The following is a 16,090-nucleotide window of genomic DNA, read 5'->3' as shown; positions in this document are numbered from 1 at the left end:
AGAGCTTGAGTCTGGAGGGGACCTCTGAGTCCCAGGACCAACTATGTCTGAAGCTTGAGAACGGTGGGACGGTTGCAATTACGTCAGCCCCAAACCTGAGCTGTTTGAGGTTTGAGCCCCCATCCTTAGCCCCTGGCTCCCCTCCAGCACTCAGTTGTCACGGGAGTCAAGAAAAGATGCTGGGAGTGTGAGGCTGGAACAACCAGGGGGCTGGAGGGAGCATCTGGGTTGGTGGCATTGAGAATGGAAGGGCCGAAAGGGGGAGCGATTACAGAAATACAGCTGGGATCAGTCCACGGTGACCAAGGACGCTAAGGGTAACCGGCACTCACACGGCAGAGCCTCCGCGGAGGCTGGGACCGGGATAGACGCCAGACCAAGGTGCGATGAGGTGGAGGCGACTCCTTGAGGTGAGGATGGGGGATAGGGCCAAGGTGAGGGCCACGGGCCTGGGCCAGGACAGGCGGCCCAGAGGAACTTGGCCGACCGTGGCGTGGCCCCAACTGGACCGCCGGGACCAAGTCTCCCACAGTACTCCGGGAGGGGACAGCAAGTTGTTTCAGGGACAGAAGGGGACGGACGTGCCGCGGGAGCCGCCTTCGGACGCGGAAGGGCTCAGCTGCCGAGCCCCGGCTGCCCCCACTGGTTGCTGGCCAACAGTCGTGACGCCACTCGTGACCCACCTCACGGTGTTCGCGGTGACAGGCGGAAGTTGCAGAACCCTGCGGGACAGGCTGAGCTGTGATTGAAGGGGAGGCTGGCCCCGCCCACAGCGCCCCTGCAGGAGGTGTAAGGTCGTCCTGCGCCCCCGCTGGAGCTCATGACAGGCGCCGAAAACGACCCCCAACCGAGTGTCCACCCGCATTACCCTCCAGGGTGCTGACCACTCTGGCACAATACATTTTGTTAGTTTACCTCAACTAGAAGCTCCCCGAGCGAGTTCTTTGATTGGATTTAAGATAGAACACGAGGATACTAGACTCCGCACTCGCTGGGAAACGCCCCTGGCCTCGCCCTGGGATCTGGCCCGCAGCGATCACCATGCCCCTGTCTGTGACCTCCAGGAAAAAACCCCATTTGACCCACCCCCGCCGCGGTCTGCACTAGTGCAAGTGGGAATGGGCCGAGAGCGAGCGAAGCAGACCGCATCTGCCCCACTCAAAGATGGCGGCGACACCGCCCCTGGCCTGTATCCTCGAGCGTCTCCGGAAGTGACCAAGGGACGCCTAGACAAGCGGAAATACTCGAGCCCAGCCGAAAGAGCCCGAACCCTATGCCCCATCGCTGAGCAAGGCGGGGCGGGGACGGCGGCGGTGGTTGCGCAGGCGCACAGCGCAGGCCGGGCGGGAAGAGCCGAAGCGGGAAGGCGGCGGAAATAGCCGAAGTGGTAAGACGCCTGAGGCCGTTGCGGACTTCCGCGCCAAAGCCGCTGCTGCCGAGATTCCCATACACCGCCTCCTCCTCTTTCCACCCCTTGCCGCAACCCCTTCACGGAGGAGCGAGTGAGCGAGCCGACGGCGCGTCCCAGACAGCCCGCAGCCGCAGCCGCAGCTGGGCCCGAGATCTGAGCGGGCGAGGAGGCGGAGGGAGCGGCCGGGTGGGGGCGGGGCCGAACAGTCCCGAGCAGAGCCGAGTCTGCTCGAGCACCGCCGAGCGAGCCCGAGGCGCCGGGGCAGGCCGGAGCGGGACTACGGGAGCCGACGCGGGCCGCGCGGTGGGCGCGGAGCGGCGCGGCAGGCCGGACGGGCCGCGGCAGCAGCGGAGAAGGCCGCGGCGGCGGGTCCGAGTGGCGCGGGCAGCGGCGGGCGGCCGTGTGGCCGGGGTCCCGGGCCCCGCGGCGGCGGCGGCGGCGGCGGCGGCGGCGGCAGGATGATCAAGCTGTTCTCGCTGAAGCAGCAGAAGAAGGAGGAGGAGTCGGCGGGCGGCACCAAGGGCAGCAGCAAGAAGGCGTCGGCGGCGCAGCTGCGTATCCAGAAGGGTAGGGGTCGGGGGTCAGGGCCTGGGGTCAGGTTATGGGGGGACCAGGAGTTGGATAATGTTCCCCCCAGGGTCAGCGATGTCAGATTGGAGGCCATGGATGTGGGGGGTCGGTGGTCAGATCCTGAGGTGGGGTGATGGGGAAATCGCGTGGGGTAATGCAGTCACGGGGGTAAAGGGGATCAGAGAAGCGGGGTACAGGATGGGGCAGGTAGGATATTTGGAAAGCCAGGCAGGCGTCTGGTATTGGGGACCGGGAATCTGAGGGTGGTGGTAGGGGCGGGGGACTGAGAGTCGGGGGGTCAAACGGGAACCTTGAATTGACAAGCAAAGGAGATGGGGAAAGTGAGAGCCACCGATTGGGGATAAGAGTGGGAGAGGATTTTGTATATTATGCTGGGATCACTGGGAATCTGAGAGTCAGATGGGGTAGAGACGGACTGGGGGTCATCATATGGCAGTTTGGGGTTTAGGGTGACAGGTAGAGGAGGGAGGGATAGTGGGTGCCAAGGAGAGTGAGTCTGGGGACTCACGGGTTTGGGATGACAGGCAGAGGAGAGAGGCTGGAGACCTGGGACTGGTGAGGGGATGGTTTAGAGTATGGAGGTGCCATGGTGCTTGAGTTTGGGTGGACAGGTGGGGACGAGCAGCGTCCACTAGAAAGTTGGAGGTCATGGCTGGGGATCCTGGGGTTTGGGGTCATCAGAGACTCTTGGGGATCACTTGGGAGTGGTGTGTTCAGAAGAGTCAGAGTTTATCCTGGGCCGGGAGGTAGGGCACAGCCACAACTGAAGAGGCATATTTGGGGTGTTGTTGTGGACCCAGAAGATCCTGCTTGGAGACTGGGGAGCAGAACGAGCAAGAAGAGAGTTGGGGATGTGGGGTACAAAGCCCAGGACAGCCCTGGGAGTCTTGGATGAAGCCATAGGGGCTCTGCTGGCACCTGTACCTGCTCTAAGCACGCTCCTCTCTCACTCTTCCCTCTTTGTTCCCTTTCTCTGCTGTGCAAACCCAGACATCAACGAGCTAAACCTGCCCAAGACGTGTGACATCAGCTTTTCAGATCCCGACGATCTCCTCAACTTCAAGCTGGTTATCTGTCCTGATGAGGTGAGGGCACACTCAGCTGGACTCCCAGGCACGGTCCAGGGGCTGGTTCCCAAGTAGGGAGACCTGGTTCACCTGTCAGTCCCTGCAGGATGGGGCCCTAACACCTTTTTCTCTTTCCTCACAGGGCTTCTACAAGAGTGGGAAGTTTGTGTTCAGTTTTAAGGTGAGTTCCAGGTGGGCAGGGGTGGCTCCCTGGGCTGAGGAGGCAACAGCTGAAGCCCCAGCCAAGCACTGCCTAGGTACGTATCCACTTCCCCTTCTCTTTCCCTGGAGTCAGGTGGGCCAGGGTTACCCGCATGACCCCCCCAAGGTGAAGTGTGAGACGATGGTCTATCATCCCAACATTGACCTCGAGGGCAACGTCTGCCTCAACATCCTCAGGTGAAGGCGCTGGCCCTCCACTGCTCTACCCAGCCCTGTCAGGCCCCCCTCATTGCTTCCCCACCCCCTGTGGTCTGTGTCCTTCTATCTCTTCATCTCCATGTTTTCTTCCTCATGGCTAGACCTTGGCTTTTTTCTTGGCCTGGCCTACTCTGCACCCTCCCCCTAGCTTCTCACATCCGCACTGTCCCACGCCCTGGGCCTGACATGTCCAGTTCCAGCAGGGCGTGTGGCAGCCGCACATTCACCAGTCCCTGAACCTGATGCTCTCTGTCCACAGAGAGGACTGGAAGCCAGTCCTTACGATAAACTCCATAATTTATGGCCTGCAGTATCTCTTCTTGGTGAGTAGGGCTGGGTGGGTAGGGTTTGGAGAGGTTGGCTGTCTGCCCCTTGGGCATGTTGACCCCTGCCCATACTGGCCACAGGAGCCCAACCCCGAAGACCCGCTGAACAAGGAGGCCGCTGAGGTCCTGCAGAACAACCGGCGACTGTTTGAGCAGAATGTGCAGCGCTCCATGCGAGGTGGTTACATCGGCTCCACCTACTTCGAGCGCTGCCTGAAATAGGGTTGGCGCGTACCCACCCCTGCCAGGGTCAACAGCCCCGGCATCCCCTGCAAATATTTATTGGGGCCCACAGGTGGGGAGCATGGGGCGGCAAGTGGGGGGAGATCCCATGCCCTGGCCTTGCCTCCTCTCCCTACCACCCACTCCTAGTTATTTTTTTTTTTTGAACCACCGTGTGATTAAGGTCGGTTCTGTCTTCCCCCGACCTGCTCAGCGATGGGAAATGAATTGGCTTGTCTAGCCCCCCGCTGGGTGCCATCCAACCCCCTACTCTGGGCTCTGGGGTGGGTAGCCAAGGGGACTGGGTGGCCTGGGCCCTGCCACCCCATCCCTCCACCACTGGAGGTTCCTCCAGGCTATTAAAGGGGAATGTTACTGCATGGCCTCCGCCTCTTTCTTCTGTGGACGGGGAGGGGCAGGTGATGTCCAGCAGGGCTCCTTGGACAAGAGTGCTGGGAGGTGTGTGGTCCCAGGTGGCATTGGGGCGCCCCTCAGCAGGGTGTCCATTACCGGGGGCAGTGGGGAGATCACGCCCCAAGCCTCGGGCTGTGTGGGACGATTCCCACTTTGGGATGAGGCAAGGGTGGGATCCAGTAACCACTGGCTATCTGGCCGGCAGACTATGTTAGGGGAAAGTGCGCCATTTGCACCTCAGCCCCCTCCTGCCGTGGTGGACCCACAGGGGAGGACCCTGCCTGGTGCTACCAGGTGCCTGAGGTCCAAAAGCATCAGGGAGACTTCAGGGGCCCTCTGATGACCTGGGCCCTCTAGTCTGTGATGTGATGGAATGCAAGACCTCTGGGGTGGTTTGGGGGAAGGTGTCGAAAGGTGCACCAACCCTGCGGGCACCGGCACTTCGGGTGTGGCCCGGCTTCCTGAGGCGGGACACAAACGTGTGACACACCCTCAGGCCTGACACGGAGAAACGGGAGGTAGTGCGCATGCGCGTGCACGCCGGCCTGCTCCAGGACGCGTGCGCACGCACGTTCTTACCGTCTCCCAGCATTCCGGGTGCGGGCGGGGTGTGTGACGTCAGGTCGTTTAATCCGGAAACGGCAGCGGCAGAGGCGACCGAACGGAGGGGCTGTCGGTGGGCGCGCCCGAAATCCGAACTTGAGGCCCGGAAGCGGAAGCGGGTCCCTGTCCCAGCTCCGGTGAGTGGCCCCTGCTGGGCGTTGGGTCCGGGGGGCGGCTCGTGGGCGGCCAAGTACGAGGGCCTCTTGGCCCGGGCGTCGAGGACCTCGTTCTTCCCTGGGACCCTGGCCTCAGCATCGGGGTGCCCTAGGCCGCCTTGCTGTTGGAGCGCAGGACCCCTAACACCGCGAGACTCTGTCCTGGATGTGCAAAGCGCCCCGATGCCCACCATCCCGTCCTCGATGTTCAGGGGCCCCCAACGACTCCAGACCCTGGCCTGTGTTTACAGGGCGCCCCAACACACATACCATCCTCGGGGTACAGGGGTCTCCGACCACCCCCAACCATATTCTCCAAAACCAGGTTCCCTCAGCATTCAAGGAGCTCCCGGTACGAATAACATCCGTATGCTGTCAACTTGGCGCCGAGGGCCTCCACTCACCCTGCCCTGCCATCACAAGCCCCCACAACTGCCTTGCCCTTGTCGCTCAGGGTCCCAAATGCCCCCGGTGCACCCATACACATCCACCTCCAGTCTCATTACATCAGAGACAACAGGACCTCACCTCCGGGTCTGGAGAGGGAGGCTGAGACCTTGAGCCTCTGTTGGGGCTCTGTGATGGAGATGGGGCTGGTGTGGGTACGCTGTGGATGACTTTCAGAACCTGTTCCCATTCCTGTTCCTAGGGCTACCCCGATATTTCAGGCTGCACTGTTTTGGTCTTCCATCCCCACCTCCTCTCCCTGCTGGCTCCCTCATCCCTCCCCAGTACACGCTGTGACCCTAGCTCTGCCTCTGGCCACCTTTCTGGGCCTCTTGCCACCCTGCAGCGAGGCTTTGCCCTTGTCCCAGGCCCCCCAGCGGGCTCCTGCTGCCATGGACCTGTTGTTTGGGCGCCGGAAGACACCGGAGGAGCTACTGCGGCAGAACCAACGGGCCCTGAACCGGGCCATGCGAGAGTTAGACCGTGAACGACAAAAGCTGGAGACCCAGGAGAAGAAAATCATTGCAGACATCAAGAAGATGGCCAAGCAGGGCCAGATGGTGAGTTTGTTTGGGCAGGAGCTGGGACACTGCCAGGCACTGCTGTGACTGCAGCAAGTGGGATAGGACACCAACAGATAGGTGCTTTGAGGAAAATGGCCTCCCATTTACCATTTACCATGAGTAATGCAGCGTGCCTGTGAAGATCCAGGCAGCAAGTGTTAGATGAAGTGATTGATGAGCTCAGACCACTCAGAAGCACGGGCCACAGTGGAAGCTGAGACAAAGGGTTTCCTGCGAGAAGGACAGGGCCTGGGGTACTCGGACATTTGCGCCATGAGGAGACAGCCTGCCTGAACCAGGAGTGAGCAGAGCCTGTGATGGGTGACAGTTTGGGCCTGAGCAGCTGGGTTGAGGAGGTGCCATTTTCTGGGATGGGCAAGGCAAGGAAGAGGTTAGGGGAGGAAAGGAAAAGCTGGCTTTGGGCGGGCTTGCAACTGCTAGGTGTGAGATGGCCAAGACAGGGTGTGTAAGTCAAGGTAGTGACTGTGTCGCCCAGCCTCCCTCCCAGCATGTGAGCTCAGAGGAGCCTGTGGACCAGGCTGGAAGGAGGGAGCAGTGGCACTGGGGTTAGCCACAGGGCCTCTGCCTGCCACCTGTCTCCTCAGGATGCCGTGCGCATCATGGCCAAGGATCTGGTGCGCACACGGCGCTATGTGCGCAAGTTTGTGTTGATGCGGGCCAACATCCAGGCTGTGTCCCTCAAGATTCAGACTCTCAAGTCCAACAACTCCATGGCACAAGCCATGAAGGGCGTCACCAAGGCCATGGGCACCATGAACAGACAGGTAGGTAGTAAGCCTGTTCCCACCCTGGGGCCCCACTCCCCCATACCCTTCAGGCACCAGGCTCCCGCGCACACACACCCCTCCTCCCATAGCTCAAGCTGCCCCAGATCCAGAAAATCATGATGGAGTTTGAGCGGCAGGCAGAGATAATGGACATGAAGGAGGAGATGATGAATGACGCCATTGACGATGCTATGGGCGATGAGGAAGATGAAGAGGAGAGGTAGGGACACCAGTAAGGGTGGGAGTGGGTACTGCCACTCTCGTGCCTGACCCTCAGTTTCTGTCTTCTCTCTAGTGACGCAGTTGTGTCCCAGGTCCTGGATGAGCTGGGACTGAGCCTGACAGACGAGCTGTCCAGTGAGTGCCCACAGCGTGGGCTCGGTTTTCCCTCCCTACACTGTCTCCCACAAGGGGCTCTAACCCCCATCTCTCTGCAGACCTCCCATCCACTGGAGGCTCACTCAGTGTGGCTGCCAGTGGGAAGAAGGCAGAGGCTGCGGCCTCAGCCTCAGCCCTTGTGGACGCAGATGCAGACCTGGAGGAACGGCTCAAGAACCTGCGGAGGGACTGACTGCCCCCTGCCACCCCAGGCCAGTTACACCCACTTTCACTTTACCCTGTCTGTAATAAAAGATACTGGACACTTATTCCCGGACCTCACATAGGTCTCTTGGGGCCTGAATCACTCAGGGCATGGCTGTCAAGAGGACAAGTGCCAGATGACTTGGGGTGTGGGTTGGGGAGGGCAGGGGTACGGCAGGCCAAGCTCACCCATGTTCACACTTGGGGCTGTGGGTCCAGCTGCAGCATCCCTTCCAGGCCTCCAGTACCTCGGCCTCAACACTGCACTAGCACTACCAAGACAGCAGGCTCCCAATACTCTGCTAGAATTGCGGCGCCTCAGCCCACCCAGCTCACTAGTGCATCATCTAGTCATGCCAAGTCCAGGAGGTGCTCAGGAAAAGGGGCCACCACTAAGCAGATAACAGGCTTCCCCCTGCCTGCCCACAGGGCACCCCTCCCACTCAACTGAGACTCACATCAGGGCGAGTCCAGGAGGGACGCCCTACCCCTGCAGGGCCCACCAAGGCTTGGCGAGATAGCTGCAGAAAGAGACCAAGCCCCAGAACACTGCCCTCACCAACCAAGACTGAGGAACTTGTGAAGTTTTTATTAAATCCACAGAAGTAAAAACCATATTGTGAAGGGCTGGGGAATGGGGTACCAAGGAGTGGGAGCCAGGTCACCGGAGGGGGATGGGCAGGGCTGACAGGACCGATAGGCTGAGCTGGCTCAGGGGGACCAGCTTCAGGGGCCATCACCAGAGCCACTGGACAACTCCTGGGCACTCAGGCCAGCACCAGGTAGGCTCAGGGGTGGGGGCTCCACCAGCACAGCAGAGAACTTGGTGTCCCCGAAGGCCTCGTTCATGCGCGTCTCGAAGAAGCGCTGCAGGCCAATGATGGACTGCACGTCCGCCTTGTCCTGAGCAAGATGGGTGGCATGGCAGGGAGGGTTACAGCCCTCCCAGCCCCTCCCCCTCCCCCAGCCAACCCCCACCTTGCCCTTCTCCTGAGGCTCACCTCTGTCAGCTTGTTGAACTGCTTGAACATACGGCCCACATCCTGGGCAAACTCCTGGGGGGAGCTGTAGGGGGGTGACAACTTTTCCTGGAGGCGGGCCCGGATCAGGGTAAGGTCCAAGGTGCCACCAGGCTGATCCTACAGTAAAAGGCCACAGGTGGGAGGTGAAGCAGGGTGCCCAGTCCTGCCCAGAACTCCCCACAAGTCCGAGGACTCACCAGGGAGAAGCTAGAGTCGGTGGCCAGCTGGTGCAGGGGCCGGCAAGGCTCGTGGCAGAACAGGGCCAGCAGGACACGCTCACACTTCTAGAGGAACGCAGTATGGAGAATGTTAGTGGGGATGGGGCATAGAGCTGTTGAACCATCAAGGGAAAGGTCCCACCCTCACCTGCTGGTTGGCTGGTGACAGCTTGGCCACCACTCCAGTGCTGTCACCAGTGTCCAGGCTTGGGTTGCCATCCTCCTCCTTCAGATCAGGTAGCACATGGCAGAGTGAGCAGCTCCACTCCTCCCTAGATGGGACAAAGAATAAGGAGCTGCCCCCACCCTGGCCAGCCCATTACCCCAGTGCCCACAGCCCCGCACCCTGGCACATCCTGCAGAGTGGGCAGGTGGCAGTCCAGGTGGAAGCAGAATTCGCACTGGTTGCACATGACTAGGTCGCCTGGCTTCTGGCAGACGCGGCAGATGGTGGCACTGTCATCGAGGGCACCCGGGCCACCAGCCGGGGCTGAGGTGCCCTCTGGAGCCACCACCTCCAGGCCTGAGCTGGTGCTGCCACTGGGTGAGGCCAGGCGTGGGCCCTCAGCACCAGGGCCCTCTGCCAGGGCCATCAGCACAGGCTTGGTCTCGGGGCCCTCAGTGGCAGCAGATGGGGCTCCAATAGCAGCCTCTGTCTCTTCCTCCTAAAAGAAAAATGATGGGTGTTCAGCATGGTGCAGGCGTAAGCAGCAGTAGTCATTTCCCAGCTGTCGTCACTTGGAGGCAAGCTTACCTTGACAATGGCCATGCCGGGCAGAGGCTGGGCACCAGGGGCCCCAGGGGCTGCAGTCCCCGGCTGTCCGGCAGCAGCAGCCGCAGCCCCGCGCTCTATGACAATCAGGTTGTAGTCCTCCGTGGTGCTGCCTGGGAAGACCTTGAAGACTGGTGGCTGGCTGTCAGCCGTGAGGTCAAGATCCAGGCGCTCCAGGCTCACCCGTGGCACCTTGCGCATGAGGCCACTCACCTCACCCTCACCTGAGCGGGACCTGTGGATATAGCTTGGTGTCAACACCCCTATCCCTATATCCACCCGCTGTCCCAGAACAGCCACACTCACCGCTTCACGCCTGACACGTGGGGTTCTGCACTTGAGTAGGGGTCGTCTGCTCAAAGACAGAAAAGGGACTGTGGTCTGTGGTGGTCCAGTGCTCTGGGGTCACCCACCTATCAGCAGACCCACTCACCTGACCCAAAGCCATAGCCTTCTTGTACTTCCATGGGCTGTGGACAAAGCAGGTTGGGCCTCAGTGGACAGGCATCCCAGAGGACCACACCATCCCCCCACCACCCAGGACCCTCCCCTGCTCACCTGGCTGCTGCCAGAGCCCTGCTTGCTCAGGGGCCCTGGGGCCCGTGGGGGGGCCATGGGCGTAGGGCCTGTGGAGTTGGGGCCAGGACGCTCTGCCACAATCTTGCCTGCAAGGAGGAGGAAGACATGAGGCACAGTGCCTAGGTGCTGGCAAGGAGCAGCGCAGGAACAGACAAGGACCAACCAAAGGCCTCCGCGCTCTTGGTCCAGGCATTGAGGTCCCACTGGAACTTCATCTCGCCATGTGGCTCCACAGGGTCCACAATCATTTTGAGGGCACGGTGCAGCTGGAAGTAGATCTGGGGGCGGGGCGCATGTGAGCATAGCAGTGAGAGGCCACCACAGGGGGCTAGGGCCACCTGCCTGCACCCCGCCTGCTGCCCCAGCACACACCAGCTTCTTGGAGAGCAGCAAGGCTGTGTTGTTGTCACTCTCCAGGGCCCAGGAGGCGAAGCGCAGGATGTGTTCCTGGTGCTTCTGGATCTTAGTCATGGTCCAATGCTGCCGCTCCAGGCGCTCCTGCTGCCCCTCAGTCACCTTCTGCAGGGATGGGAGGAAAGGGGAGCATCAGCAGCCAGTCCACAGGACGCTCCCGCCAAACATGGAGCCAGTCAGTGACCAGCAGAGGGGACCAGTCCCCAAGAACCTCCCACCACACAGATCACCTGGGCATCGTTGACCAGCACACGGCCCCGCTTGTTCAGCTCCTTCATGATCTGTAGGATGGCCATCTTGACATCTACCTGCACACGCTTCTGCACATCAGACACCTGGCGAATCCTGGGGGGCAGCTTGGGTCAGGACAAGCCGGGCAGACCTCACCTGGGGACACCCCATGGCTCTGGCATCCACTTACGAGCTGCGAACCTCCTTGGTGTTCTTCTGAAGGGTGGCGTGCTTATCCCCAAGCCGCTTCACCAGAGAGGCCAGGAGTTTGCGCTGGTTCCTCACTGCGTCCTCCAGGAATTGGTACCTAAGGGCAGACAGAGATGGGCCTGGGCGCTGGACACAGAAGGCGCCCCTCCCCGGCCCTACCGCAGGACTCACTGGTGGTCCTTGTGGGCGTTGAGCTGGCAGTCCCGGCAGGTGAGGGTGTCACAGCTCTCACAGAACAATACAAGGGGCTCGTGCTTGTGAACATTGCAGTACACTGTGCGCTCGCCATCTCGGGACTTGGCTGGCCCTGGGAAATGGGTACCACCTTAAGGAGGGAGCCCAACCTCAGCACGTCCAACTCGGGGCCTCACTCCCTGCCTGTCCTGCAGCCCTGGGCTACCTACTGGGAAAACCCAGGGGCCCTGCAACCAGGGCCCAGGAAGAACACAGGCCCCAGAGCCCAGACCCTTCCTCTCAAAACCTCCTGTCCCAAGCCTGACCAAGAGACCACCCCCTCCAGCTTCTGGCAGTGTGAGGATGATGGCCTTTGACAGGATACCTCCCCCCTGCTGGTCCCTCTACTGGAACCTTCTCCAGGTGGACACTCAAAAGAGTTCCTCCGCCTCCGAACCCCCCACTGGGTTCCCTTTCTCTTCCACTCACAGCAGGCTCTGTCCAGCAGGGGGGCTTTCTGGCTACTGAGGCATCCAGGGCACGAAGAACATTTGCTTTCTGGCACAGACAGAAAGCGAATCAGGGCCTAGAGGCACCACTCAGGCAGCTTCCTCAGGAGCCATGCCTGCTGACCTCCCCTCTTCTTTGGTCAGAGAAGGCCGTGTACTTTACAAACCATAGGCCCACAGGTGGCATTGCAGAGCCTCCTCAGGCTGGCAGAAATGAGGTGTCAGACCAGGACTCTCAAAAAGGTGTCAGGCCCCCTGGGGGCAGCAGGTCCCAGTGCTGTTATACCACGCAAAGACCAGTATACCACATTGACAACCCCCTCCCCACCCAGAGTCTGTTACCATTAGAAAGCTGCTTGGGAGTCTGTTCCACTTTCCTCCCCAATCCCAAAAAAATCCTGGCAATACCAACCCAGCCTAAGTTATGTGACACTGGAATACAAACCAGGCATCAGCTCCTTCAATGTTAACTCATCCTACACCCTGACCTTTGCCTAAAATCCAGGATCCTCTGCCTGTCCCACCTTGCTCCTCATGCCACAAAGCCACCACTGCCATCATCTTCCCACCAATACTATCCTCTGTGCTGAAGCTGTCAGTGTAACTACCAAAAGCCACTCAGAATTGTAGATGAAAAACCAGGCTAGACCCAGAAAGCTAACAAGTCGGTTGCCATACCACTGCGAGCACATTCATAGAAAGTCTGGAAACATCCAGCTGCGCTTTAGGACACCCACACCCCAAAGATAAAACACAACTGTCAGTAATGGCCCGAAGGCGAGCCCTCAGAGCTTGTCAAGACGCTGTGGCTGGGGCCCTTTTTCCTACAGAGCCTTAAGGGAGGTGCCAAGGAACCCCAGGTCAAGAAGGCCCCTCACAGCCCTCTCCAAATACCCTGCATTTCCCTGTCTGCACAGGGCAGTTCCTCCACCACAGGGTGGGCAGGGGGGAGCCTCCCCTGATGAGCTACCTTGAACCCTCTGTACACTCTGAGGCACAATGAGGTAGGTTCCTGTGAGCTTCTTCTGTGTCCCCCCTCCCCCTGCCTGGGGCCTTTCTCTCCCCTCCCCCACCTGGACCATCAGACCGCATACCAGAACCCCAATCTCCTGATTTTGAGTTCTGTCACCAGGCCTTTCAGGTAGTGCCCCCTCGTGAAGCTCCCGGGACACATCCACCATGTGCAACCCACTTGATCAGCTGAGGATTTATGTAGAAGGGCAGCCCAGGCCCCCCGCCATCCGCCTTGTGTACCAGTGGAGCGCACGGTGTGGTCCTTGGTGTACTTCACCCGCTGGTGTGCCTCCACACACGTCTCACACAGTGGCTCAGAGCACTCCACACAGTAGCTGGTGGCTGGGGCATTATCCTCACAGCTAGTACAGCACTGCCAGGCAAAAGTAGAGTCAGGAAACAGAATCACCAGAAATGCTGGTATTTGCAATCCAAGAAACGTTAAGTGGTGCCTTTACCTAGCCTAAACAACTTGCCCAGATGCTCACAGTGTAGGAAGAGTAAACTTTGGAGATATAACCATGCCACTGAGCTGATGACCCCTCCCCAAGGCCCAAACCCTCCTAATTGTTTCTAGAACAAAACATACCTGATTCGCATCCTGGGAGTCAGCGGCAGCCTTGCTGCCACTGTCACGCATAAAATAATTCTCCACAATATCTTTGGAGAAGCACTGCTGCTTGCACACAGGACAATCCACGACTGCTGAGAATAAAAAGAATTGAAACCATCCCACGTTCACATCCAGACTCTATAATCCCATCGTCCCACTGGACCCCAGCTTCCATGTCAGACATCCCATGCTGGGCCGGACCTCCCCTCCCAGAGCAGAGGCCAAACCCTTCTTTCACCCAACTTGAAGACACACACCCCACCTCAGCGCCCGGCGGAGCACTCTCCAGGACCCTATCCTCTCGCCTAGCCCATTCACCCGCCACACACTGAGCACAAACACCCAATCTGCGCGCCAGGTCGGGATCGAAAGCTGCCGGGTGGAGGGCAGGGCCCGACTGTACCCACCGGCTCCGTCGCCCGCCGCGCCGCTGTCCCCCGAGCTGTTGGCGACGGAGGGCGCAGGGGTCCCAAGGCAGGCGCTGCAGGCCGAGTGCAGGCAGGGCAACAAGCGCGGCTCCCTCTCGGGCCGCAGACGCTCCCGGCAGACGCCGCAGTGTTCCAGCAGCTCCAGCGCCTCGCCGCCGCCCCCCGCAGGCGACGATGCCGAGGCGGAAGCCGAGGCCGAGGCCGAGGCCGAGGCCGCGGCAGGGGAGCGTTTTTCCCCGCCCGCCGAGCCTTCACCCGGGCCCGGACTGCCCGAAGCGGCGGCCGCCGCCGCCGCCGCCGCCGAGGCCGAGGCCGCTGCTGCCGAGGCCGCCATTCACACGCCGCCGCGGGCGCCCAGGAGGAGGAGGGGCGCGGGGCCCGCCGCGCAGGCGCAGATGCACTCGCCGCCAACGGCTGGGTCGCTGCCGATGCCGCCGCCGCCGCGAGGCCGAGCGCCGCCACGCGCCGCTTGGGCCTCCGCCCGCTGCGCGCAGGGCGCTGCCGAGGCACGGCCAGCCGCTGCCTGCTCGCCTCCCGCCGCCGCCGACGCCCGCGCTTCCTTCTCGGTGGCCTCGGAGACCCAAGACACGCAACGCGAACAACCGCTCGCCCGTGCGCCCACTCGCAGAAAGAGCCGCGTCTGGGGGGCGGGACAGAAATAACTGGCGCCGACGCCGTTGCGCACGCGTGCTGGGCGCCTTGAGATTGGGGGCGGGGCCCGGGCCGATGGCGATAGACGAGGCAGCGTGTACGCACGCGCCTGAGTTGGATCCTCCTACCTTCGCCGGCACCACCCCGGCGTCGCCCGTGCGGCAGGGCGGAGCATCATTGAGGTTATAGCCGCAGCACAGTCCGCGCTCACAGCTTTTAGAGAGTGCTCCACCTCCCATCTGGCCCCACAGTCTGGCCGCTGTGCTGCGCACGCGTATTGTCAGCCCAGGCTTCCGCCTCAATCCCCGCCCCTTTGGCGGCCTGGAGACGTCTCCAGTCATTGCAATTGGCGTTCGGGAGAGGGGGCGGGGCCGAGACCTAGAGGAGACGGCGGGCCTGAGAAAGGGGCGGAGGGTTCCCATCCCAGAAAGAAGTTGCGTTCTGGTCCGGCAGGCTGACTTTTCGGTTTTAACCTTTTCATTGTTTAACGTGAAAAACACTGAAACCTGCCCGAATCGAATAGGTCCCAAGGGGCTACAGAGCGGCGAGTCTTGAGATCACGCCTGGCCCCTTCCCGTCTCCAGCCAGCAGCTATGTTGACTTGGATGGTTTTCCAGGTGGCCAAACCGAACCTCAACGGCGGTGGAGTTCCAAGGAGGGAAGCAGGGTTGGAAAAGTGAACCCTGTCTGTGGGGGTCAGCTCTTGAGAGGATGCAGAGCCGGGGGCTTGGGCGTCCGGCCTCAAGACACTGCTCGGAGTCTCCCCGGCTCGCACACGCCGAGGCTGCAGGGGGAGCAGTTGCAGCCTCCCTCACCTAGCTCCTCAGGCGCCCACCCTTGGCGGCGGAGGCGTGCCTGGTCCAGGAGAGACGGGCGTAGCCTTTGTTCCCGGAGGGGACTGGGGGCCTTGGGGCTTTGTCTCGGCGCCTGCCTTTGTTCCAACCCTGGCGCTGCCCCTCAGCTGCGTGGGGTGGGGCCACGCCCCCTCCCCCCCTCGGAGGCCCTGGCCGCGGGCCCTTGTTTTCTTTTTTCCTTTCTCTGATAATTGGGAAGGAAAGTTGGTAGCTGGCCGCCCATAGGGTGAGATGTGCCGTCCTTTAGTAATATGTGCTGGATACTTTGGGCGACCCCGTCCTGCGCTGGGCCCCAAAAAGGGTGTAACCCATACCTACCCTGGCACCTGGGGCAGACGAGGGAGGGGGGCACGTGGGTCAGGGACCAGAGAATCAAAATAAGTAGTTGATGGTAAAGAGTGTAGAAGTGGAATTCCGTAGGTGCTGTCCCGAAACACCTGCAGGAAAGACAGTTAAGGCAGAAGCAAGTGCAAAGGCCTTGAAGCTGACTGGGCACATAAGGAGCAGGGAAGTGAGCAGGGGTGCATCATACCTAGAAGTTGCCAGACAGCTGCCTGGTTCCAGGCCTTTCACTAGACTCTGGTAAGTAGTCCTGTGGTTTCAACGGTCTGCCAAGGCCTATCCTGTTCTCTCTAAACTGTCTCCCCTTCCTCCTGGGCCCTGGACCTTCCCAGTACATGGCCACACAGGGTGCCAGCAGCAGGCCTTGGAGAGTCGCCTTACCACCCAATGCTGGGCCACTTCCAGCCCCCTTGTCCATATGGGGAAACCAAGGCTTCTGGAAGTGCCAAGATGGCATTGGGACAGGGGGA

At 60.9% G+C, this 16,090-nt stretch overlaps 3 protein-coding genes across 9 annotated transcripts; 2 read left to right on the top strand and 1 right to left on the bottom strand.

The window, feature by feature from the left end:
- The first annotated feature begins 1,516 nt into the window (after positions 1 to 1,516).
- UBE2M (ubiquitin conjugating enzyme E2 M) lies at positions 1,517 to 4,417 on the top strand. Its single transcript, XM_081032284.1, has 6 exons — positions 1,517 to 1,978; positions 2,993 to 3,087; positions 3,212 to 3,250; positions 3,365 to 3,468; positions 3,749 to 3,812; positions 3,897 to 4,417. Exons 1-6 carry the CDS (start codon positions 1,870 to 1,872, stop codon positions 4,035 to 4,037), a joined length of 552 nt encoding a protein of 183 aa, XP_080888410.1. The 5' UTR covers positions 1,517 to 1,869; the 3' UTR covers positions 4,038 to 4,417.
- Positions 4,418 to 5,065: 648 nt separating this feature from the next.
- On the top strand, positions 5,066 to 8,196 carry CHMP2A (charged multivesicular body protein 2A). 4 transcript variants are annotated; one of them, XM_081032281.1, is made up of 6 exons: positions 5,066 to 5,191; positions 5,535 to 6,216; positions 6,825 to 7,004; positions 7,097 to 7,227; positions 7,303 to 7,364; positions 7,445 to 7,666. In XM_081032281.1, the coding sequence occupies exons 2-6, from the start codon at positions 6,049 to 6,051 to the stop codon at positions 7,576 to 7,578; spliced, it is 675 nt and encodes a 224-aa protein (XP_080888407.1). In that variant the 5' UTR covers positions 5,066 to 5,191; positions 5,535 to 6,048; the 3' UTR covers positions 7,579 to 7,666. The 4 variants fall into 4 exon arrangements, with proteins under 4 accessions (XP_080888407.1, XP_080888405.1, XP_080888404.1 ...); XM_081032279.1 differs by having other exon boundaries at positions 5,069 to 5,191; positions 6,003 to 6,216; XM_081032278.1 differs by having other exon boundaries at positions 5,070 to 5,191; positions 6,025 to 6,216; positions 7,445 to 8,196.
- Positions 8,159 to 14,413, bottom strand: TRIM28 (tripartite motif containing 28). Of its 4 annotated transcripts, none has more exons than XM_081032243.1 (18): positions 13,753 to 14,413; positions 13,322 to 13,437; positions 12,973 to 13,105; positions 11,699 to 11,767; positions 11,207 to 11,342; positions 11,016 to 11,132; positions 10,825 to 10,939; positions 10,553 to 10,699; positions 10,344 to 10,458; positions 10,160 to 10,266; positions 10,035 to 10,071; positions 9,908 to 9,953; positions 9,584 to 9,836; positions 9,175 to 9,494; positions 8,978 to 9,101; positions 8,809 to 8,895; positions 8,591 to 8,728; positions 8,159 to 8,492 (listed from the first exon to the last, which is right to left on the bottom strand). In XM_081032243.1, the coding sequence occupies exons 1-18, from the start codon at positions 14,105 to 14,107 to the stop codon at positions 8,316 to 8,318; spliced, it is 2,592 nt and encodes an 863-aa protein (XP_080888369.1). In that variant the 5' UTR covers positions 14,108 to 14,413; the 3' UTR covers positions 8,159 to 8,315. The 4 variants fall into 4 exon arrangements, with proteins under 4 accessions (XP_080888369.1, XP_080888370.1, XP_080888371.1 ...); XM_081032244.1 differs by having other exon boundaries at positions 13,322 to 13,434; positions 13,753 to 14,406; XM_081032245.1 differs by lacking the exon at positions 11,699 to 11,767.
- Positions 14,414 to 16,090: the final 1,677 nt, after the last annotated feature.

Source organism: Rhinolophus hipposideros, assembly GCF_964194185.1.
Source record: "Rhinolophus hipposideros genome assembly, chromosome: 21".
Lineage (NCBI taxonomy): Eukaryota > Metazoa > Chordata > Mammalia > Chiroptera > Rhinolophidae > Rhinolophus > Rhinolophus hipposideros.
Note: the sequence above shows the minus strand (reverse complement) of the source record. Positions and strands in the feature narration are given on the sequence as shown.